The 23225-nt window shown below is 39.9% G+C and overlaps 1 protein-coding gene across 4 annotated transcripts in view; it reads right to left on the bottom strand.

The window, feature by feature from the left end:
* The window catches only part of zfyve26 (zinc finger, FYVE domain containing 26), a 27152-nt gene extending 3927 nt beyond the window's left edge, over positions 1–23225 (bottom strand). Inside the window, exons 1-37 of one of the 4 annotated variants that reach the window (XM_081351853.1) lie at positions 23127–23225; positions 22358–22637; positions 22006–22081; positions 21816–21896; positions 19864–20353; positions 18154–18278; positions 17248–17412; positions 16525–16613; positions 15762–15895; positions 15486–15677; positions 14309–14893; positions 13348–13518; positions 13102–13253; positions 12213–12456; positions 11728–11991; positions 11525–11644; positions 11266–11436; positions 10845–11081; positions 10645–10750; positions 9713–10557; positions 8631–8827; positions 8234–8338; positions 7241–7363; positions 6288–6461; positions 5953–6202; positions 5719–5811; positions 4626–4810; positions 4358–4491; positions 3545–3573; positions 3289–3425; positions 2949–3169; positions 2170–2317; positions 1730–1939; positions 1420–1635; positions 618–815; positions 324–520; positions 5–164 (exon numbers count right to left, since the gene is read on the bottom strand). In XM_081351853.1, coding sequence (XP_081207979.1) covers positions 5–164; positions 324–520; positions 618–815; positions 1420–1635; positions 1730–1939; positions 2170–2317; positions 2949–3169; positions 3289–3425; positions 3545–3573; positions 4358–4491; positions 4626–4810; positions 5719–5811; positions 5953–6202; positions 6288–6461; positions 7241–7363; positions 8234–8338; positions 8631–8827; positions 9713–10557; positions 10645–10750; positions 10845–11081; positions 11266–11436; positions 11525–11644; positions 11728–11991; positions 12213–12456; positions 13102–13253; positions 13348–13518; positions 14309–14893; positions 15486–15677; positions 15762–15895; positions 16525–16613; positions 17248–17412; positions 18154–18278; positions 19864–20353; positions 21816–21896; positions 22006–22081; positions 22358–22548 — 7215 coding nt within the window. In that variant the 5' untranslated portion in view covers positions 22549–22637; positions 23127–23225. The remainder of the gene's footprint in view (positions 1–4; positions 165–323; positions 521–617; positions 816–1419; positions 1636–1729; positions 1940–2169; positions 2318–2948; positions 3170–3288; positions 3426–3544; positions 3574–4357; positions 4492–4625; positions 4811–5718; positions 5812–5952; positions 6203–6287; positions 6462–7240; positions 7364–8233; positions 8339–8630; positions 8828–9712; positions 10558–10644; positions 10751–10844; positions 11082–11265; positions 11437–11524; positions 11645–11727; positions 11992–12212; positions 12457–13101; positions 13254–13347; positions 13519–14308; positions 14894–15485; positions 15678–15761; positions 15896–16524; positions 16614–17247; positions 17413–18153; positions 18279–19863; positions 20354–21815; positions 21897–22005; positions 22082–22357; positions 22638–23126) is intronic. The other 3 variants (XM_081351854.1, XM_081351855.1, XM_081351856.1) reach the window with 3 other exon arrangements.

Here is a 23225-nt window from a genome sequence, read left to right as displayed (position 1 = left end):
TCACCTTGCAGGCCACGTCCACCTTCATAGGGCTGTTTCCAAACAGAGTGGGTGGGCCACTGTTCCCTGGGGGGGCGGGGCCTACAGCGGTCTTGGATGGTGAACTTTCACAACGGTGTAAGAAGCGCGTCACTTCCAACTGCAGCTCGATTGTGTGTACGTGTCTGCAACATACCACAGCCAAAATAATGAGGAACTGTATTTCAGTATCTGACTATATAATATTTTAATAACACTTATGTTATACATAATGAAAATAAATAGTATTTAATTATATTATTGTGTATAGTATAGTACTGTTTTAATTTCCCCCCTTGTATTACCTTGAGACATCAGTGGAGCTCATTTTCTTCCTGAAAGAGGAGCTGTGTGATTTCCTCCGGCTCTGCTGTTCCTGTAGGTAAGTTCTCAGGTGCTCTTTGGCTCGGATCAGCCAGCGCTGCTGTTCTCCCAGCTGAAGATAGGACTGAGCACCGTGAGAAAAGAAGCGAATGCACGTCATAGCGGCACGAACGTGATCCTACAAAGAGACGGAAGGAGAAATCGAATAAAAGCATGCTGATGAAGACCTTACAGAGAAAGAGAGAATGTGTGCGTGTTTGTGTGTGTGTTGGTACCATCATGAACTGCTGGAGTTGGTACAGAGAGTGGTAGTGTCCCCTGCGCTGCAGTGACTGACAGGCTGAAAGAAGGTAACAGCCCCAAGTCTCCAGTGTGGGGTCCAGAGTTTCTAACAGACTCTGCAAAGTCCCCAACCGCCCACGTTCAAGACAGGGCTGAAAGATGCCCTCCAGAAACACGTCCTCTGTACACTTCTAGAAACAGACAGACAGAGACAAAGAGAGAGAGAGAAACTTTATAAACATAAACGTACATATTTAGTACCTGTAAAAAGAATTTGGTTTGTTTGGAAAAAAAAAGTAAAAATTGAAAGAATTTTCTTATGCTCACTAAGGCTGCATTTACTTCATCAAAAATACAGTAAACACATAATATTATGAAATATTATTACAATAAAAGATAACTGTTTTCTATTTTAATAAACTTAAAAATGTAATTTATTCCTGTGATGTAAAAGCTGAATTTCCAGCATCATTACTCCAGTCTTCAGTGTCACATGATCCTTCGGAAATCATTCTAATACTGATTTGGTGCTAAAAAAAAAAAACATTTCTTACTATTATCAATGTAGAAAACAGTTTCTATATTTACAATTTTGTGGAAACTGTGATGCATTCATTTTTTCTGGATTATTTTATGAATAGAGAATTTTCAAATCTGTATTTATTTGAAATATACATAATAAATGTCTTTATTGTACAATGTTTTCAAATGAATGCATCCTTGCTGAAAAATAAAATAAAATCCTACTGATAAAAAATTTACAATAATGCAAAGTGCTCTGTAACTTTGCAGAACCTTGTTTTGTACGTGGGTTAGTGCATCTCTCAGGCAGTCGTGGCGCAGGTAAAAGCTGATGAGGCTCAAGTGTGTGCCGTAGGTGAGCAGGTAAAACAGACACTCCTGATAGTATCCAGACCGCTGAACTTTGCTCTCTGCACCATCAAGAGGAGCAGAATCAGAGAGAGCCTCTTCCAGCTCACGCAAAGAAGCCAAGATGTCCTCATCCACCGTCTATATCAAACAAAAACACACAATGGGTTTAGAAACATCCTGTAAGGAAAGTCAAGATGCCCGTCCAGTCTTAAGGGTCTGGGCGTAGCATTACCGTGCTAAGAGTAGGTTTGACTGTGGACTCCAGGTGTTGAACGATCTCCTGCAAAAGTCTCACTCCATTGTTGAGCTGGTTCCGATCTACTGGTGGTTTGAGACAACGGGCAAACTTCTCTCTGGCTCCGCTCAGATTTCCAGCCTTCAAAGACGCCATACCCCACGCCTGCCAAACCCCGTTCGGGTCCAGTCCACTCTTAGTCGACACCTGAGCATTATAAACAAAAACAGATTGCAGAAAAACAGCTGAACCCAAAATCAAGACACACAACTAGATTGGTAATTGTTATTTATTTTGTGCTATTTAAACTTCATTCACTTGTTGGAAAAGACAGGCATTAAAAATCTGCTTTTGTGTTCCACTGAGGCAAAGACATCATGAGTGTGAGTCTGTCATTGATTGAACTATTACTTTGAATCTTGAGTGAGTAGTCTCACCTCCACAGCCAGCTGGTAGTACTCGGCCTCTAGAAGCTGGTTGCGCAGGCGCGTCACTGCAGTCGTTTCCCGAATATCATCCAGAGATGGAATGTATTTGTAGTTTGCACTGACCAGGATCTTCAACACATCCACCTTACTGATGTAACTATGAATGAAGAGAGAATGAATTAAAGACAAGTGAAATAAAGATACACAACCATTCAAAAGTTTTAGGTCAGTAAAAGTAAAAACAAAATTCATACAAAAAAAGGATGCATTAAACGGATAAAAAATTTGAGTATTAAAACATTTATAAGGTTTTATAAAATGATTTCGCTTTAAAATAAATGCTGTTCATTCCAACTTCCCATTCATTAAAGACATCCTGAAAAAAAAAAGTATTAGCGTTTCCACAAAAAAATATAAAAAGCACAACATTTTAAATGTATGTTTTCAACATTGATAATAATAATAAATGTATAAGTAATGTTTCTTGAGCACCAAATCAGTACATTAGAATGATTTCTGAAGGATCATGTGACACTGAAGGCTGAACAAAATGCTGCTGAAAAACCAGCTTTGCCATCACAGGAATAAATACAATTTTTAAAATATATTAAAATAGAAAATAGTTATTGTAAATATACTTCACAATTTTTACTGTATTTTTGATCAAATAAATGCAGCCTGGTTGAGCAAAAAGAGACTTTTTATAAATTTGATTCTGCCTCACTCTTAGTTTATGCTTTTAAAATTAAACGGATATTACATTTGGATTACACAAGTAAATGTCTCACCTGTCGCAGAGTGCCGGCTCTTGGGTGCATCCTGCGTTTACAAACATCAGTTTGGCACTAAACAGCAGCTGCCGCATCACATCTGTCAGCAGACGCGCATCCACCTCAGGATTGGTCAGTTTGCGGGAGAGTAAGCGGCAGTGGCCAATAAGCTGCTCCCCGCAGGCTGCGTGATCACTGTGGAGCGTCAGTATAGCGACACACAGGGATGCGCTGGGTGCCTTCAACACACAAAGTGTCCATTGTTAAGAAATGTAAATGAAAATACAAAGATTTATTTTACTATCGTTCCTTAAAAAACGACCAATTGTTCAGTTCCAGTGTGAGTAGAGAATCACACCTGTTCATAGTAGAACTCGCTCTTCAGCCGCTGGTTCTCTGCTGGGTTTGGACTCAGGCGATACTGCTTTCGTGGAACCTCAGGCAGACTGAGAACCCCATTCAGGACTCCGTCAATAGATGCAGGGCTGCCAGCTACTAAGAAAAGTTTAGTTTATAATCTTGTAATCATCATCTGAATAAAGGCACCAACATTTTGCCATTCAACCAGAAGAAATGTATGTAAAACTCATTATTTGTGTGTATGACAAGTTTACCTTCCCCCTGATCAAGCTCCTCATCTGAGCTGCAATAAACACAACATAAGAGAAAAGGTTTGTGGTCAGAAGAATATTTTTAATGTTTTTGAAAGAAATCTCTTATGCTCAGCTCACCATGGTTGCATTTACTTGATCAAAAATACAGTGAAACTGTAATATTGGGAAATCTTTGTACAATTTTAAAGAGTAGATTTTTCTATTTTAATATATTTTAAATAACTAAATCAAACCCTAACACTTAAACCTAGCCTAACAGTCTACTAAAAATCTACTACAGTCTACTAATACTGAGAGATAGTTGGCATGTAGCTGCAAAGTTACTTATAGTTGGATATACTTATAGGATATATATCAGGGTATGATATACTTATAGTATATAGTGTCTAAAGTGGATCATCGAAATAAAGTGTAATGTTAATCTTGTAATGTATTTGTAAAAAATAGAAATGTAACTATTGTCAAATGATGAGCTCATTTAGACAATCCATTTAAAACAATTATTGTTTACACAGACTTTATAATGACTTTTCAGTCTTTTTAAAGGTGACATAAATGCAATCCTATAATTGGAATACACACTGTTAAATAAACATTGTGATATGAACAACCAGTCAGTAACTACACTGATTTAAATAAATTGTAAGATGTACGTGTTTGATTCACTAAAAAGAATCATCTCATCGAGTCATGCAATTGGGAATCGTACTACTGAACAATCGGTTTTCAGTTGCCAACCTATTAACATCTACAAGTCCTGTAGCCCTTGTGCACTTCTGAAATGTGCTATAGGCATGTGTGCATCTGTCTTACTCCGTGTGGAAAAAGTTGTAGCATTGGTCACAGACTCTGACAGGCTCTTCAGAGCCCTCTAAAGCCATCTTCCTGCTGGAGCAGGAATGACACACCAGCCTGCCACAGCGTCTGCAGTGGTGTCGTCTGTTAAACTGACACAGGATAAGGTTTACGTTAAGACTTAAATTCTTATAGAGATGCCTAACTAAGAGAACAGGAAATCACAGCAGGACCTAATCCTATCACATACGCTTATTCACAACCCATCTCAAACTGTCTCTCTCACCATGGTGAATCTCTCCCTCTGGCAGACCATACAGATGTGCTGTTTGTGGTCTGGGATCCAGTCCTTGCGGTCAGGTGTTTTCTCCGGAGGGGTGAAAGGTGTGGCCAGCTGCCGGATCCTCTTCTCACTGGGCCGTCTCTCACTGGAGGGTGTGTGCATGGGTGTGCTGCCTGAAAAATAAATGTCTGCAAACATGACTTCAAAACTAAACTATGGGGTCATCATAGAATAATGATAACAATAAGCATCTCCAGTGTACTGGATTTAGCAAGTCTGTAATTAGCGAGACTCTTATGGAGAAAATTATGAATTATGTTCTTATGAATGTGCTTTCTGTGTGAACGGCCCCTTAAAGGAATAGTTCACTTCAAAATGTATGAATTTCTTTCTTTTGCTGAACACAAAAGAAAATATTTTGAAGAATGTTGACTGAACGTTGATGTACCCCATTGACTTCCATAGTATTTTTTTCCCTACTATGGAAGTCAATGGGGTACATCAACTGTTTGGTTACTGACATCCAAATATCTTCTTGTGTGTTCAGCAGAAGATTCCAGATTCCATCCAGTTGGAGGATATCAAATGCGTTTGATATTTTGAGCCGATTTTAGAACACACGCTGCATCCGAAATAGAATACTTCCCTATTATACAGTATGCAAAAAAACAATACACCAACAGAGAAGTATGCCAGAATACATAGTATTTGAAAAACAGTACGCGAAAATGATTACCCAGGTGAACTACTACTAGAGATTTTGAAGTGCGCAATCAATGGACAGTTAGCATCAACTGCTCCAGATTGTAAATCGGGGCAAAAATCATGTAGTGTTTTCCAGCACTTAGGAACGACTTGAGAGTTTGTTAGTGTGATGCTCATTTGTTAAGTGCATGATGCCCAGTCTAAAATGGTGCCTAAAATCTGTTCCAGTTTCAAATGGTGTGTATGTATTCCAGCCTTTAATGCCACATACTGAACTATTTTACTATTACCAGTAATTAAAAGCTAGATGTCCCCCCAGTGCTGTTACATGCTAAATGGGGTGTGGCTGAGAAAGAAAAGGTGTGTTCAATGAAAGAGGTGTGGCTTATACCTGTTGATGGAGGAGGGGTGTGGCTTGGAGAAGACGGGCAGCTCTCCTGGGCTGGACACTGCAGAAATGCATCCTGCAGACTAATGACAGAATCTGAGACAGAAGAAGAGAGGGAGAACAGAGGTGCAATGCTTTATACAATGATCTCAAATCTCTAATAACACAAAAAATGGACATAAATGTTTGTTTTCAGCTAGCAATACAGCAATGAATTGATCCATTGCTCCAACTCACCAGAACGCGACCACTCTCTGGGTGCATAAGGAAAATCAAGAGCCTTCCTGGCATAATCTGCCAGTAGGGTGTCAATGTCTTGGTTTGTGATGCCAGCGTCCTGAGCCGGAAGAAGGCTCCGTAGAGTGCTGATGGCAATGGTGGCCCAGTCTACCTTCAGATTCATCAGTAGCTGCTCCAGCATGAGAAGCGGATCAGACAGCAGGGAAAAATAATCCTGACGAGATGCTTGCGGCAGAGTCAGTAGAACCTGCAACAGGTACGTATTACTGCGGCAAGAGTATTTATTTTGGGTAACTGAATCTGTGTTATTTGATTAGGTCAAACATTGTTACCTTTGAGCCAAGGTGCAGGGCATGGATGTGGCGTCTCCGAGCAAGAGTCATCTGACTCTGGAAGTGTAGGGTGAGGTAATCTGACAGGAAATGACAGGCAGCCAATCCAGGTCTTCGATCGAGGGCTTGCTCACTGACCTCCAAACCCATCGAATCAGAAAGAGCTTCCAAAAGCTGGGTACAGAGAGAGTCTTTTTTTCACAATCTATTTTGTTTGGATAAAGCTTTACAAAGCAAATCACGGAGTCAAATTGCATTTAGCTGCAAAATATTCAACTTCACAGGCAATTTCATATCTATTCATATGGAATATACACTACAGTTCAAAAGTTCAGTTTTTTTTTTTTTAAAGAAAGTTCAGCAAGGATGCATTAAATTGAGCTTAAGTGACAGTAAAGACATTTAAATTATAATGTAATAAAATATTTCTATTTCAAATAGATGCTGTTCTTTTGGACTTTCTATTCATCAAAGGATCCTGAAAAAATGCATCACAGTTTCAACAAAAATATTAAGCAGCATGTTGAAACTGTTTAAACATTGATAATAAGAAATGTTTCTTGAGGACCAAATCATGTAACACTGTAAATTCAGCTTTGCCATCACAGGAATGAATTACATTTTAAAAATATATTAAAATAGAAAACAGTTACATTAATAATATTTAATATATTCCTGTTTTACTGTACTTTTGATCAAATAAATGCAGCCTTGATGTGCATTAGAGACTGCTTTTAAAAAACATTAAAAAAGCCAATAGACCCCACATTTTTGAATGGTAGTGTTCAGTATATGCTTTCATGTGGATCATATGGAAGGCCCAGTTTGGGTCCAAGTCACTGACAGAGTAAAAACTGTTTTAACTAAGTTTTTTTCAACTTAATACAGATACAAGGTATTCATATGTTTCTATACAAAAATTGAAACCAAGAGAAATCATAAAATATACATACCTGAAAAGCATCTTCTGTGTAATTCTGTTCTAGGAGGAATAGCAGGTGTTCGGTCTGTAGCTGCATTCGAGACTGATCAGAAACTGAATACAGCTGCACCCACTGGCCACACAACTCAAACTCCTGAGAACACACAAACTGATCATTCGTATTATAGCCCTTTTTTTACTAGAATCGGAAATGATGTCACTGCACAGGGTACAAAAGTTAGTTCCACTCTGGGTCTGCACCCATTATATTAGCATGCTATTATCTAAATAACACTTTTGATATAAAGAGCTGCAGATATTCAGCAGGGACACTGTATCTTACAACATCTGAAAACCGTAACCTCCATTTCACACAAAATGACTTGATTGTTACCCAAATTCACTCTAATCTCCTGTTTTATACTCTAGAAAGCATGTTGGTCTTATGTAAACAGCTGCAGACATACAGCAGGGTCACTAAAGTTCAAATTTCATAACCTCTTTTATGCTCCCTTGTTGAATTCATGGACCAGATCGAAAAGTTTTCACACAGAGTACAAAAATGCAGTCACACCAAAAACACACATAGAATGACATAAATGACTTAATATTAGTGCTACCATTTAGAATTAAACAAACTAGCATTTGTGATGGCCTGAAGCCGACTCAAAATATAGTAAGTGATATATAATAGTGAATATAGGCCTGGGTCTGACGAACATAGTTGTGGGATCTTCAGCACCACAGCAGTTCAAACATTTTCTAAATATTTAATTCGAACAAAGACACCCAAACTTGTATTTGTTAGGCTCGGCCAATTGTTGTTATTGGAAATAAGTTTACTCTGCAAGCACCAGTCTGGAAGCCAGAAACACAAAACTGTGGAAAAGGCTAATTAATCTCCACGTATTGTTGGTACAGTCGAGTCAATATACTACAATGTAAACATAATTTAGATCATAATTTAATTCTGAGTGATGCCCAAATCAAAGATTGTTTTATTTGAATGGTTCAATAATCTCACCCTGGCCTCCAGCATTAAACTGAAGACAGATTCAGGATCCTTTGTAGACTTCTCCCTCAACTCCTGCCACGTCTCACATGGCAACGGTAGCTCCAAACTCAGCATCTAAACAACAAAACGATGTCATCAGACAACTTCTAAAATATGGCCATTACAGTTGTGTGCATAAACTTGCACTGATTGCAATTTAAGCTTCTGTCTGGAGCTTATAAACACAGACAGAAGATGACATTGTATAATTTTTCTTGTTGACATGCTGACATGTTTATGCACATCAAAGTGTCAAAGATTTTCTTTAGTTATTGCAACATAAAATACAAGCAAACTGCTAAACAGAGAATTCCTTTTGCCACAGAGTAAATAAGGTTTCAGTAGAGAATTGCTGTGTCAGACTGACCCGCTGGTACATGTCCAGCTCCTGTTTCCTCTGCTGAAGCTGCTCTCGGAGAGGATCCTGGGTGTTCTGGTCACTGAGACAGAATTGCAGCAACTCTAAACAGTGTTGTAAAGGCCATCGGTCCAAACCCTGCAGAACCACACGTCCACGCAGCTCCCAGTCCCTTACACGAAACAACTGCTCCACACCGCTGCTTTCTTTACAAAAAGACATAGTTACCTGTTAAACTTCCTCTTTTATGGTCTTGACTGTCTGAAAAAAAATTTTTTTGTATAATTTATGGGACAATGCCCACCAGAAATATATTTTCAGGGGCATTTTGTACCTTCAATGAATATTTTTAACACAACATAATTGTCAAATACTGAATCAACTGATTTAAATGACTTCTCAATCAAAACAATTACCTACAAAATAAAAGATGTTGCAAATAATGCATGTGACATCATAATCAAGGCGTAATCACGGTTTCAAGTTTGAGAATTTTCTATTTTTCCCCAATCAAAGGACACTTTTTATTAACTGCAAATTAAAAATATATTTTCTAAACGTATTTTATAGATCTTATTGTGAAAAATTCATCTGTGCAAATGTTTCATTTTTTTACACCTCGTAGTATTTAATCAAAATGTCAAAACTGAAAAAAAGACTTATGTATGCAGGACTTCTCCTATCATTTAGTCTAGTTAAACCCTGCCCTTGCAAGCTCGCCTCCATCTGCCTCCATATGAGTGCCACACCCACATCTCAACATCCAATCAACAACCAGTGCATAGAACCAAGTCCTCGCTCTATAGATTTTCTTTTTTGATAATCCATTTACATCACAATATGGATGAAAAGATGTCCCTAATTCAGTTTTATTGCGACTTTAACATCACCCACCTAAAAGATATTGAATAAAGACAATGCAGACACAAAGAATAAAGATACCTTGCAGTTGCAGGTCACTAAAATGTCACAAAACCCAGAATAGAATAGACTAGGCATTTTTTGCCTTGAAATTTTACATACAGTAGGTATTTTGTCATATTTAATCCCAGATTCTGTTGCACGTACTGTAAATCTGAGAGGAATCTTACCTTGCAGAGCAGTGCATGCCAGTAGTTTGTCCCGGAGGGCCCCCTCCTGGCTGCAGGGTTGTGCATAAAGCTCTAGGAGCTCTAGGGCTCTGTTCAGATCGCCAACATTTAGGGATTGCTGGAATGCTTCAGCAGCCATTGCTTGCGATGCATTTCCCTGCAGGCCAGAAAACAGCATTCCCACCACGGGCTTCCCACAGAGAGCCAGCCCAAGACCCTCTTCTGCTTCCAACGAGACCCCCAGAACTGGCTCAGCCATGGACCGGAGGTACATTCTCAAGATCGGGAAGTTTTTAAGCAGGGCTTCCCCTTCTCTTGCGATTTGGTCTCCATCCAAAACTGCTTCTTTACGTCCAGATCCGCGAAAATATGAAGGCAAGCCTGACCAGCCAGAGGAAGTTGCCCGGATCACGCCCCCCCGACTGGCGCTGAGGCAGGCCAGCGCGGCAACAAGGGGGGAACGGGACTTCAGAAAAGACAGCGCAGATGGAGTGAGGAGAAAAGAAGAAGGAGGACATGAAGATGGTGAGGGCGGAGAGGTGGAGAGGATTGTGGATGTAGCAGATGTGTCCTCCAGTGAGACCTCAGACTCAGAGCTAGGGTCAGAGGATGTGGCAAGGTCAGAGAGGTCAAGGGAAGGGGCGCACTCCTGAGCGTGCTGCTGGAAAATTGAGGCAATGCTGGCCGGGCAGAACGCCCCGCCGTTGAACCCTGCAATCCTCGGTTGCCCCTGAGAAAAGGTCATAGTCCTAGAATCCCAGAGAGGGAGAGTTTCACAGCAGCGCTGAACTATAACCTGTTGCACACTCAAACGCAACTGCTCCTGCTGCAAGAGAGAAAGAACCCTGCAAAGAGAAAAGAATATGACTGATGATAAATATTTGTACATTTGTAAAGTCCAGCACTTTCAGGAAAGACAGATCCTTCATCACCTGTCAGGTGACACCTGTCTGTCGAACAGAAGGAGAGAGAGGAGCTGGGTAGGCGACTGAAGCAGTAGTAAAAGAGGATTTCCCAATTTCACCTCCATGGATTGATCTGAGATCAGATCACAAATATCAGACTCAGAGCTCATAATACTTTATAGACATTACTTTTTAATAATTCTGTTTATTAGAATGTTTGGTCTTACCCTCTGACCATAAACTGCGCACCAGTACTGAAGCCAACACGTTGACGTAATCAAGGAAGTTGCGTATGTAATCTGGTCTGCCAGGGGCGCTGTCAGGCTCAAACGGGCAGAGCTGGTCCAGATATTGCAGGAGTTGTTTCATAGCAGTTCGTACCGGGTGGGAATCCAGTTCAGACTGCTTGAGACCAGCTTGTTCGGCCAGCGCTGTCAGGAGAGAGCTCCCCGCCAGAGCGTCTACTACATGGGAACAAAAGATGACAAAATTAATAAATGAAATTCAAAGGGGACACGCCATAGTCAATGTAAATCTATGCCAGAAAAAGGGTTACTAAGGAAACACTGAGGGTTTTCAGTGTGCCATAAAGTTTCAGGGCATGATGAAACAAGCACAAAAGCAATGGCTAGCTCACTTTGCTAGTACCTGAGGTGTTGGTGGCAGAGGTCAGGGTTTGAAGCGTGACCTCTAAACGCTGATTCAGGTTTAGACGAGATGCGATACTCTCTTCCGTTAATGTTAAATGACAAGACAGCAGCACTTCCTGGGCACTACAGCCAAAGGGGCAGTAAACAGCATTCTCCTCTCCATTACAATCTAGAGAGAGTAAGACGTTAAAATAAAGATGCAATATAAGGAATAGCAAAAAAATACGTATTTGCGCATGAGTGTGAATACTTCAGACCTGTTTTACTTGTGCCTTTGCTGACGGAGGTTCTGTTAAGGACCTTGCTGATTTGTTGCAGTACTGAAGGGAAGCCTCTAATACCGTTGGCGTGAGGAACCTTTGCATCAACTCGTACACCTGCAGTAGGAAAAATATATGTAAAATAAGTCAGGGCTCAGCAATAAGGATGGCCAAAATAAAGCTGATTGATGTAATCACACCTCTGGCCTCCAGGAAGATGTTGAGTCTTCTCTCTGCAGTCTCAAGCAGCTGCCGTGAAGTTTTCCACAGCTGGCAGTGACAGCAGGCGAGGTCAAAGGCCGCCATAGCTGCAGGGCTAAACTCTTCCACCAGGGGTCGTACGAGGTCAGGGGAGTCTATAGAGCACTGGGACAGCCAGTAGCTGTCCTCTAGACAGGGTATCGGCCGGCTTGGGGTACTAAGTAAACGTTCAGCCACATCAGAAATGGAATAAAAAGCCATGCCTGAGGAAAAAAAAATAACAAGGGGGTCTACAGTCATCCTTAATTCACAATAACATGGCCCACTTTATTCTTAAGGGGTTGGCCTTAAGAAATTATAGCGTTATAGCAAAATAGAAGTCCGTGGTATTTTCTCTTTAGATTCATAAATGTGTGTGTGTGTGTGTGTATGTGTATGTGTATGTGTGTGTGTGTGTGTGTGTGTGTGTGTGTGTGTGTGATACCTGCAGCTGCTGCGCTCCCAATACTCTTAAGTGTGAATCTGCTGCTGCTGCCCATTCTGGTCCTGCCCACTGGAGCAACAACCACTGTGCTTAGACCCTCTGAAGACGAGGATGATGAAGAAAGTGACTGGCTCTCTATCTTCTGTTCCACCTGAGCCAGCTCGTTCAGAACCTCGCGGTACCGGTCCATAAAGACAAGTTCACCTGCACACTCAGAGTTCTCCAAACCATACATAGCAATCACCTAATAAACAAACATAACACATACACACGGCATTTAAAAAGCCTAAAAACATGGATCTGAACTAACACTGACTAATGAGCAGGCCCACACAGAATAAGATTGTGCTAAAAAAAATATTTTTAACATATTTACACTGTCAATATGTCAGTCAATGTCAATAGACAGTGACTTAAACACAATTGGAATGACATCATTAGTTAGTTAATTAGTTAATTTATCCTTTATTGTCTCACTTAGGAGAATTTTTTCTTGGTCAATCGAGAGAGCAGGTCAACACACAACAATCCACCATGCAGTCACACTTCATCCATACAACCCAAAACATAACATTTCCAAATGACATTTACAATTCTAATACACTATACCTACACCTAAGACATTACACAATAGCCAACACATTCCACGACATCTAACCTCACCCACACACACCAATAATTACTTGCTGTTCAATAATTTTATTGATAATGGAATTAGAGAGAATTTATACCCATTCAGCTTACAGGTCGGTACCCTATATCTCCTGCCCGAGGGCATCAGCTCATACTCCTTATAAAGAATACGGCTTGGATCACCAATCATTTTAAGGCTCTGCTTCTTTACAGACCTCTCAAAAATCTCACCATCATCTATGACATCATATCTCACCTGCTGGGCCTCTATGTTGTTGCCTCTGCGTATGCATGCGATGAGGAGAGACTCAGGAGGGGAGAGCATCGCAGGAACCAGCCAGCTGTGAGGTCCACCACACGGACACGCTTCACTTCCACGGTAAGCGGCTCCAACACACACACCACCGTCTGAAAGGCAGCATGACCAATTATCAACATTAGTATTTAGCCATGATGTGGTAAGGAAGCTTTTGTAGGTGTGTGTGTGTTTGTGTGTGCTGACCTGAGGTGCTGGTGCTGACCTCCCCGTTCTGTCGTTCAGATGAGACGGGACGTTCAGAGCGATGCCGGTGGTTTTTTCTCCTCCTCCGTACGCCTGAACTGCTGCTGCCACTACCCTCGCGTTTCAGAGGAAGTGCCGGACTGGGGAGTGGAGATGGGAGGTACAAGCCATCTATAAAACACAACACACACAGACGTGAATACAAAGACTACTGTTCAAATGGGGTTTTTTTTATGTTTTTGAAAGAAATCATTCTAATATGCTGATTTTGTGCACAAGAAACATCATCATCAATGTTGAAAACACTTGTGCTGCTTAATACTGTGATACATTAAAGCAACACTAAGGAACTTTTCCTCTTCGGTCGCACTACAGGTTGGAAGAGGAATTGTCCATTACCGCTGTCGTAAATAATTTCGCCGCCCGCAGTCTACAGTCGCACACACGCTCACTGTTTATCTAGCACCGGCTTTGAAATGAACGATGTCCACAGACAAGGTAGAGTATGTTGCATGATTTCATGAAAGTATGATGTATTGCGACATCAGAAACGAAGAAAAAATAAATAATGACTATTGTAACGCTTGACGTAAAGCAAGTCAAATTTGTAGTTTCTTATGTCTCATTCGAACTACAGAAACGCGACCCGGTTTGGCAAACTTGCATAGTGTGGTTATAGCAGATATAGGGCTGCAAAGCGAATCCAGGAGTGCCTTTCACCCTGTTACGACTTGATGAACCACTGATACGATTTTGGAAACATTATTTTAAGGTAAAAAATGTTCATTAGTGTTGCTTTAACCATTATACATGTTTTCATGATTCTTCAAAAATGTTCAAATGAACAGCATTTATTTGAATCAGAAATCTTTTTTTGTAACATTATAAATGTCTTTACTGTCACTTTTGATTCAAATAAACACACAGTAAGAATGTCAAAATCCTACATAAAACTGCTCACCATTCCCATTGCCATTGTTACTAGTAACAATCTGCAGTCTCCATTGGGCCTCTGCTGTGTATTTAGACAATCTCTGTAACCGGGCGCTGAATGTTTCCACAGTAACAGAACATCCCAGACTCTCTGCCAACTCCACATCGGCCGCAAGCGCCCTGCCGTCCTCCTGCCCGACCCCACACACACCCTCCAAGCCCTCCCTCACCAGCCGTAGAATCCGCTCCATCACACTCAAATCCACCAGAAACCCCCGACACCCTGATGTCAGGTGGCCCAGTTCAGGGTTTATCTGATCAGACTCTCCATCCTGGACCTCTTCCTTCAATCCCTCCATCTTTCCAACATTTTCTACTTTTAAGATGCTCTCAGCCATACTCACACCTTTGGTACTGTCTGATTTTATTCTCTCAGTGTCTGGTTGGGCTTCTGGGCCGGTGCTAGACTGATCTGCTTGTGGGCTAAAGTCAGTGTCAGACAGGAAGAGGAGGGAGAAAATGTTCTCCAAGAGCTCCAAACGGAATAATGCCGGAACAGCTTCTAGGTACAGCTGACATTCTGATAGGTAGTGCTGTAACAAATCGGAGCATCCTGGGAAGAGTAAGAAATTAAAGGGAAGAGCAAGGATGAAACATCACATTTTGTTTGTCCATTTTCTTATAAAAACTAAACAGAAAAAAAATTATTATTTAGCAAAAAGTGGTACAATGATGTATGTACTGAATAACTACTGAATTCCTGCACCATGGCATTTAGTAAATCATTGAAACCATAATAAATAAATACAAATAATGCAATGAAATGTTTTTGTTAATGTATTTAAAAAGAATTACAAAATTAATAATGTAAAAATAAATAAAGCTATAAATAAAAAAGAAACACACTGCCAGTCAAAGTTTGGACACACCTATTAAATCTTTCACTATTGCCCACATTTTAGAACAATGAATTCATAAAAACTATGAAATAACACAAATAAGCGTATGGGAAGTATGTAGTTAGCAAAATGATGGTGATTAAATCATATTTTTGCTCATTTAATGTGAAAATTAAATGGAAAGATCATATTAAATTCACTCTAATGCATGAAAGTTTTTAAACTGGTATAGTGTATATTATCACGAGCTTATTAAGGTTGATCTAACAAGTTTCTGTTTTCCTAGAGGAAAAAAGCAGCGGTCACCTTCAGCTGGCTCCTCCCCCTGTCCCGCCTCTGTCTGCTGCTGATGCCGAGGCTCACAGTCCAGGCAGCCGGTATGCATGTGTGCGTTCACACAGATGGCGTACAAGGCATACTTCATGGCACAGAAGCCTTGAAACAGAGTGATGTTTCGCTGGACAGAGAAGTTGGGTGAGTCCACTAATGAAGGATTTCCTACAAATGAGAAATAAAGATTTTAATGTTCAGCAGATGCGTGTGAATTTAAATGAACCCCCTGTGACAGCATGATTCTTTTACCTGTTCTCTGCAGTAGTTCAAGCACCTTGTGCTCCTCGTACTTGGCAAGGGGTGTCAGGCAGTGCAGCACGTACAGTGCAGAGTGATGGTCCAGCATGTGTAAGTGACTCAGCAAGGATTCATGGGATATCCCTCTGTGTAAGTATGCATACCAGTGAACAAAAAAAAGACCATACTCCACCATTCAAAAGTTTGGGGTCAGTAAGGTTTTTCTATTCCGCAAAGAAGCATTAAATTGATCAAAAGCAACAGTTAACATGAGGGTGAGTAATTACAGACAGAATTTTCATTTTTGGGTGAACTAACCCTTTAAGGCATTTATAATGTTACAAAAGATTTCTATTTAAAATAAATGCTCTTTTGAACATTCTATCTATAAAAAAATCCAGAAAAAATATAAAATGTTTTCAACATTGATAACAAGAAATTCAATCATATCAGCATAAAATAATGTATTAGATAAATCATTTTAGAATAATTCCTGAAGGATCATGTGACACTGAAGGCTAGAGTAATAATGGCTGCTGAAAATTCAGCTTTGCCATCACAGGAATAAATAAAACATAATAGAAAACAGTTATTTTAAGTTTTTTACTGTATCAAATAAATGTAACTTTGGTGAGCATAAGAGGCTTCTTTTAAAACATTTTAAAATCTTACCGACCCCAAACCTTTGAACTGTAGTGAAGGTGAACAAATAGCTATTAATCTATAACAGGAAATGATTTTTATGTGAAAATGTACAAACAGTGTTTAAACTCACGGATTGTTCTGATTGCACCATTCCAGTACAGCAAGTCGAGAGGACAGAGTGCAGGCTAACTCACTCAATACTGAATCAGTGGTCTGGGGCTACAGAGAGAAAGAAAGAAAGGCTTACTCATTCATTTACATAAACTAATGTGTAATCATTCACATATGACACATAAATAAACATATATAAGAAAAAAAGACAGAAAAAACATATCAAAAATCTCCAGGCCACAGCTTTGAAATGGAGACAAACTAAATGCTCACAATCACAAGTGTTGCATTTGCAAACACAACATTTAGAAGTGCATGTCATGATCACACCTCAGCTGGAGGGGATTTTTGAAGTATATGTTCTTGTAACTTTAGGATTATTATATAAACATTTTCAGGAATTGAAATTGAATTAACCCTTTAAAGAAGGTTATTTTAAACAAAAAATGACTAAATCTTGCTGGCATTGCCATTTTCAGGCAGTTTTTTTTATTGTTATTAACAATGTTATGTTACCAAGATACTGGGTTGCTGATATGAATGATTTTTTAGTGTTTACTATGTAGCTGGTCAGAGGCCAACATTTCTGTGCAACTATTTTTTCCACACCAGTCTATTATTGTTCTATCAACTCATACAGTACATATCAATGAAATATCTGTCTTAGTGAGTTGTTCTTGGCCAGAATGATCAGCAGAATGGACCAGACTTTGTACTGACAGTCAAATATCTGGCTACAAACCTGTTGGTGATGCAGGACTCTAAGAAGGTTCTTGGCAGAATCCAGGCTTTGACAATGTGTCCAGCCCAGCAACAACAAGAGACGGGACAAAGGCTGAAACTCAGTCTGCAACAGTGTTTCCAGTTTAGAGAATTCCTCCCTTTTTATGAGATCTAAACCAGTAAGCTGCAAACAACAGAGGATGGATTATTGCAATTATACCACTAAAGGAAACTTTGAGTTGCTTTCATCTATACACTTTTATACATGTTTTTTTAAAGGAAAGAAACTTGACTCTCGTTGATTAACTATAAGACAGTTGCTTGTTTCCATCCAAAGTTGCGAATTTAGCTTATGCGAAAAATTAGAATATCGCAAAAATCATTTGCAAATAAAGCACTGTTTCCATCCAGTGAGTCGAAGAGAACAAATCGTCACTTCCTGATAAACTGGCGATAAATAAAAAGTTGATGCAGAAGCCACTGTATATAATATAGGCCTATAATATATTACTCCTCAGAGCGCGCAGATGAAACGCAATAAACAGCCATGTTATCTTGCTTTCTGTTTGGGAATGCAGCCATAAATACTGAAACACTTTGACGACAGACATTGCTCAGACATTTCAGAATGAGCAAAAGTTAGCATATCAGATGCAGTGCAACAAGATCGGTCTGTTGGTTAGTCCAGTTATGCCGTCACAAAATGAATTTATTCGGTAAATGTTTTTCCATTGTAGTTTATGTGCTTGTTTTATTATTGGATAAAAAATGTATCCCACTCAGTTGAGCGCATAATAGTGCGATATCCCAAAATGCATATAAAAACAGGTGGATGGAAACAATGCAGAAAAAGAAAGACAAATTACATTTGAATGATAAATACACTTATTTGCAGGCTACTGTTTGCCTGATTGTGTACACCTACCAAGACCTGCTCTAGAAAGTGTTTTCCACTGCTCAAACACTCAAAGTAAATGGCTTTCCACACCAAACGCTTGTCACCATGACAGCACAGGCCAAGCATGACCCTTTCCAGATCAGGCAAGTCAACTAGAAGGGAATAGAGATGAGTTTCAGACATGCATCAAGAACACAAAAAATGATGTCTGATCAAACAATCATGTGTGACAACTGAGAACATTTTAGGAGGGAACTAGGACCACATGAGCAGAAGTGTTATGTCAACAGTAAAGGAGGTGGCAAACACACCACGAACAGTCTGTTTCCTTCACTTCCTTAAAACATGACACGAATGTTGAAACCAATACCAGTATTTTTGGCTGTTCAGATTTATCTTTTAAATACTAGCTAGCTTTTGGTTCCAGATACGATGCTGTTCAAAAGAGTGGTGTCAGTATGTTTTTTTTATAGAAATAAATACTTGAATTAACCCTTTGGCCCTGTTTACAACTGGTATAAAAGATTAAGCATTTTGGTAGATCAGATCACAAGTGGACGGTGCTAAATACAGGTGTAAATGGGGTCTTTTGAGCTTGTCCACTTTCAGAGGTAGTCGAAAACGAATTCGACCGGATTGCTTTCGTAGTCTAGACGCTCGTGTGGTCGAATGTGTTCGAACATTTACAAAAGATCGCCTACTCTCTGTCTACTGACCTAATGCATAAACATTATGGGAAGCGCGCTAGCCAGACAGGATTTAAACTTTGATGACTGAAGATCCAAGTTTGGTTTGAAGATGAAAAACGTACTAAACAATGTTCTCTCACCATTCCTGATTTCTAACACGCACTCACAACATGCAGCATGGTCTTGTGGCTGTCAGAGCAGAAACGAAAGCTGCTGCTCTCCGTATGTTTTTCCATCGTCTCCTTTGCGTAAATTGCTCAAGCTTATTTTGTCCATTAGATCAAAAGATCTGAAAAACACCCATACATTTACCCACCCATAGACCCTCCCCTTGAAAAAAAAAATCAGGACAGAAGTGGTCGAAAGTGGACAAAAGAGAAGGATTAAAACACCAGGTGTAAACGGGAATGTGTCTGCCTGCCTACTTGTGACATTTTCAGGTGTGACGTAGGTCTCCAAATGCTTTTTTTATCCGTTCAACAAATTAGCCGTTTTTCCACCGTCAGGCCAAACCGTTCTCTTTGCTTAACCAGTTCATTCAGTGCCGATCCGGCCCAGCAGCATCTTTAATGCGTCCGTCGTTGCCTTGGTAATGCAAGAGTTTACAGACGATATGAGATGTAAATAGCGACCATTATGTATTATTAATTTGTATTTATGTTGCTCAAATAGCGCACTTAACCAGCTACATTGAAACCGGTAGCCAGACAACAGACAAGTGACCAATCCTGATTTGCGACTTCGCTACATGCGTTCTACCAGCATGGTTCAGCACGATTAGCCAACCGGTTCCGGGCCGAGAGCGGTTTGTAATCGTGCCGTGTCGTACCAGGCTCAAGTGTAAATATAACTGGAACTTTGCTGTTCTTAGAACCGTTCGGCTCGACGGTGGAAAGCGGCTAAGCGGCTATATAACAAAACAGACAAATCTGTTACTAGTGTTAGTGTCAGGATTTGGCTACATGATTCATAGAAAAAAAAAGGACATTATTAAGGCTAAAAAATGTAATCTTTACCTGGTTGACTACAGTAAACTTATCTGACTCACCCTGTGTGTGTGGAGCTTCTGCCAGCAGTTTCTCTTTGAGCAATCTGAGCACTGTGGAGCTGTATGCAGTCAACAGAGCTTGGCCCTGTGGCCTCAATAGACATCCCAGAATCCTCTCCTCCGTCATGAGCCCTTCTCTAGCCGACCACAATCCCTTCCACAGTGTCTCTAGCTCAGCACCTGACCTCTCGGACCCCCATGGTGCTAAGGCCAGCACTTCACACACCTCCTCCACCCATTTCTCGTTCCTCTCTTCCACAGGCACGTTCACTCTCACGGTGAGGTGCTGGATGAAGACGTCCTGTAAGGCATGGTCTCTGGAGTGGTCCGCGTGCTGAAGGAAGCTGATGAGAGAGTGGCAGAGCCGCGGCTGCTGGCGGGTTAAAAGAGAACGGAAGCAGGACAGAACAGCGGCACTCAGTGGAGGAGTAGAATCACCTGGAATCTTTCCCTTTACTTCCTCAGAGTACAGGAAGGCTTCATGCAGCTCCTATGGAAGATAAAGGACAAAGTGGAAGAACAAAATGAATGCAGCTCCTAAGGAAGATATAGGACAAAATTGGAAGAACAAAATTAACTATTTTGGAAGTTAAAGATGGCATGAAATGAAAATTGTGAATGTTTTTTCTACCCTATTGTGACATGACTGAGTGATACGGCTTCTCGTACAAGAATAAATGTAGGGCGACAGTTGGTTCAGTACATTGGAAATGTATGGGATTGTTGGATCATTGCCATTTGCTAATTGCTGAGTGTATGTGAGTGACAGGTTGCTAGAGGGGAAGGATTGAACTCATCTGCCAATCCACCTTTTTCTTAAGAGACTACTGTGTTTTAGATGGGAGGCACTTTCGGTTTGAGGAAGTTCCACTCAAAAAGACTGAAAATAATCAATTTGAATCATAAGGTTGTGCTACAAATAATCCTTATCTTGAATGCGCTGTAAAATTTCCTTCATGTTCTATTTTCAGACCTCATGAGAATGATGTAACGCTTGGTATTTTAATGTGACATTATAACAAGAATTTGCTCTTTTCAGTCGCTGCATTATTTTCCTCCTGATTCTTTTCTTTTTTTCTCTTTTGTATTCCGTTGTAACAGCATGAAAAAGGACAACTTATTAAAGGTTGAAAAATAATAAAAAATGATTATGTGCACAAATACATAATTTATAAACAAAACACTACAGCATTTCATAATAGGAATTGTCACTTTTGGTGGTTTTAAAAACCACTATCTCAACAAAGAAACTCTTTTTTAACAATAGTGTATAGATCTAACAAAAGATCTATGATGTCTATAGACTATCGAAGAGATGATACACATTTTTGTAAAATGTGCAATTGCCTAAGATTTGCAAAATCATTTATAAAAATCCTAACTTATGGAATTCAATTAGCTAATGACATAAGCTTAAATGTAGATTAGATTAGCTTGTTTAATTCAATAGAATTTCACTTGAGAGCGAAAGGTTTTGTAACGGGTTCAAGTTGGATATGCAGATTTGCAGCGCTGACCAATGGTTTGAAAGCGACTTCTCTGTGAGCTGTGCTTCATACATCACTACACTATTTCCAATAGCCAAGACATTTTGCCAAATGCAACCTTTAGAATTTTAGCCAAAAATAAGAATTTATTTGTTATTTCATTTGCAATTTGGCATTCGGGAATTTTGCAATGAAAATTATATTAGTAGGCTAGATTATTACCACACAAAACTTTTTTTTTAAATCTAATTAAATGTGATTTATCTCAAAGTTGGTTAGTTTGGGTCAAGGATTATAACTCTTAAACATGTCTTGTTTAAATGTGCACACATGCACAACTTATAAAGTAGAACCTTATCAAAGTTCAAAGGAAATAATCTGTGCTTTGTCAACATAAAGCCATAAAGTTGTTACAACAGTGTCAGGGCTGTGAAGGCAACATACAGTAGTTGGAGATACTCCTACCTTAAGTACAGACTGTGGGACATCTTCAAGTTCCTCTAAGAGTAACAAGAACTCCAGTTCTCTCTTCACAGACCCGCTCACCTGCAGAGAAATTACCCATACTTTTAATTAGAAAAAGCAAGTGAGATGAGTGCTTCCTGATGGAAGAAGCATCAATGGGAAAATTATATCTACACAAAAAAAAACACACCTTTATTTTAGTCCGTTTCTCCAGGACTTGGAGCCAATACCAGGCCAATATGTGAGGGCTGCCCACTGTTTCCCACCTGTGTATAAACAGAAAAATAACAGATGTGTCTCTTAAAATCTCTCAACTTTAGTTTCTTGAACTCTCTCGATAATAAAATTGAGTACCACTTATAAACATTAACCAATACAACCAGTTTCCGGCAAAATACCATAAATAGATATTATAACTACAGTAAGCAACATCCACAGAAAGAGGAAAATGTATTTGTTTACATTGTTTTCGACATAGGCTCATGTGGTTCATTATGACTTGAATAAGCATTCCTATTGATTTCTGTCAGGGTTTCACTGACCTAAGCAGATATGGGTGGGTAACGATGGCTTTAACGATGTCCCGCGGGCTTTGTGGATCATCTCCGCGCTCGTCGCCGAGCTGACGCACGCAGGCTGACGCGAGCTCCCACTCTCCGCGCCGCAAACACCGCGTGAAGAAACCATAGAGCTCCCGTCTGGAGGTCTCTTCTTCACGGCCAAACGGATGCATGATAGGCAGTCCGATAGTTCAGCAGTCTGTTGAGGTCCACGGAGAGATTACTGGCCTCGGGTGTGTTATGAAGTATTCGACATCTAAGACTGGAAGGGGTGGGAAATGAAAGAAAATCATCACCGGTTTTGTAACCATCATAACTGAGATAAAATCAAAAGCAAAATACAAGCACACTTTTTGATAAGACATTTCCGTTTGCTGCAACACAGATATTGAAATATTAATGTACACATGTATTCAATAGCCTAACATTCCAAAATCAACAAAATTGTAAGACTTGATTCACGTGAGAAGAAGAGCAAGAACATGTTTCTAAAGTTACAGAAGACATGTCAGCATTTAGGCTTTTGACGACTTCCATAATGTGTTTACATTGCGATCAGTGTGATTCAAAATTTCGTTTATGTATATCAGCTGTTAAAAGTGAAATATTGACAGCAAAACAACAGACACTGCCCAGTACCGACCTAATATAGTTTAGGAAAGGGGGGAGGGAATCGACTACACTATCAAAATTCTGCATATCGTTTTAAGCTGGTGTACAAAAAGAAGTATTTCGTTCAATTAGCACTTACGATTTGGGTTTGTCCTTCTTTATCTCGTGTTAGAGATCAGCGCGTTCAAATGCGCTTCCCATCATCAGCTGTATGTGGCCATGAGCGAGCCGAGTCATG

This window comes from Scardinius erythrophthalmus, assembly GCF_964197995.2.
Source record: "Scardinius erythrophthalmus genome assembly, chromosome: 21".
NCBI lineage: Eukaryota > Metazoa > Chordata > Actinopteri > Cypriniformes > Leuciscidae > Scardinius > Scardinius erythrophthalmus.
This window is presented reverse-complemented; position numbering and strand designations above follow the sequence as displayed.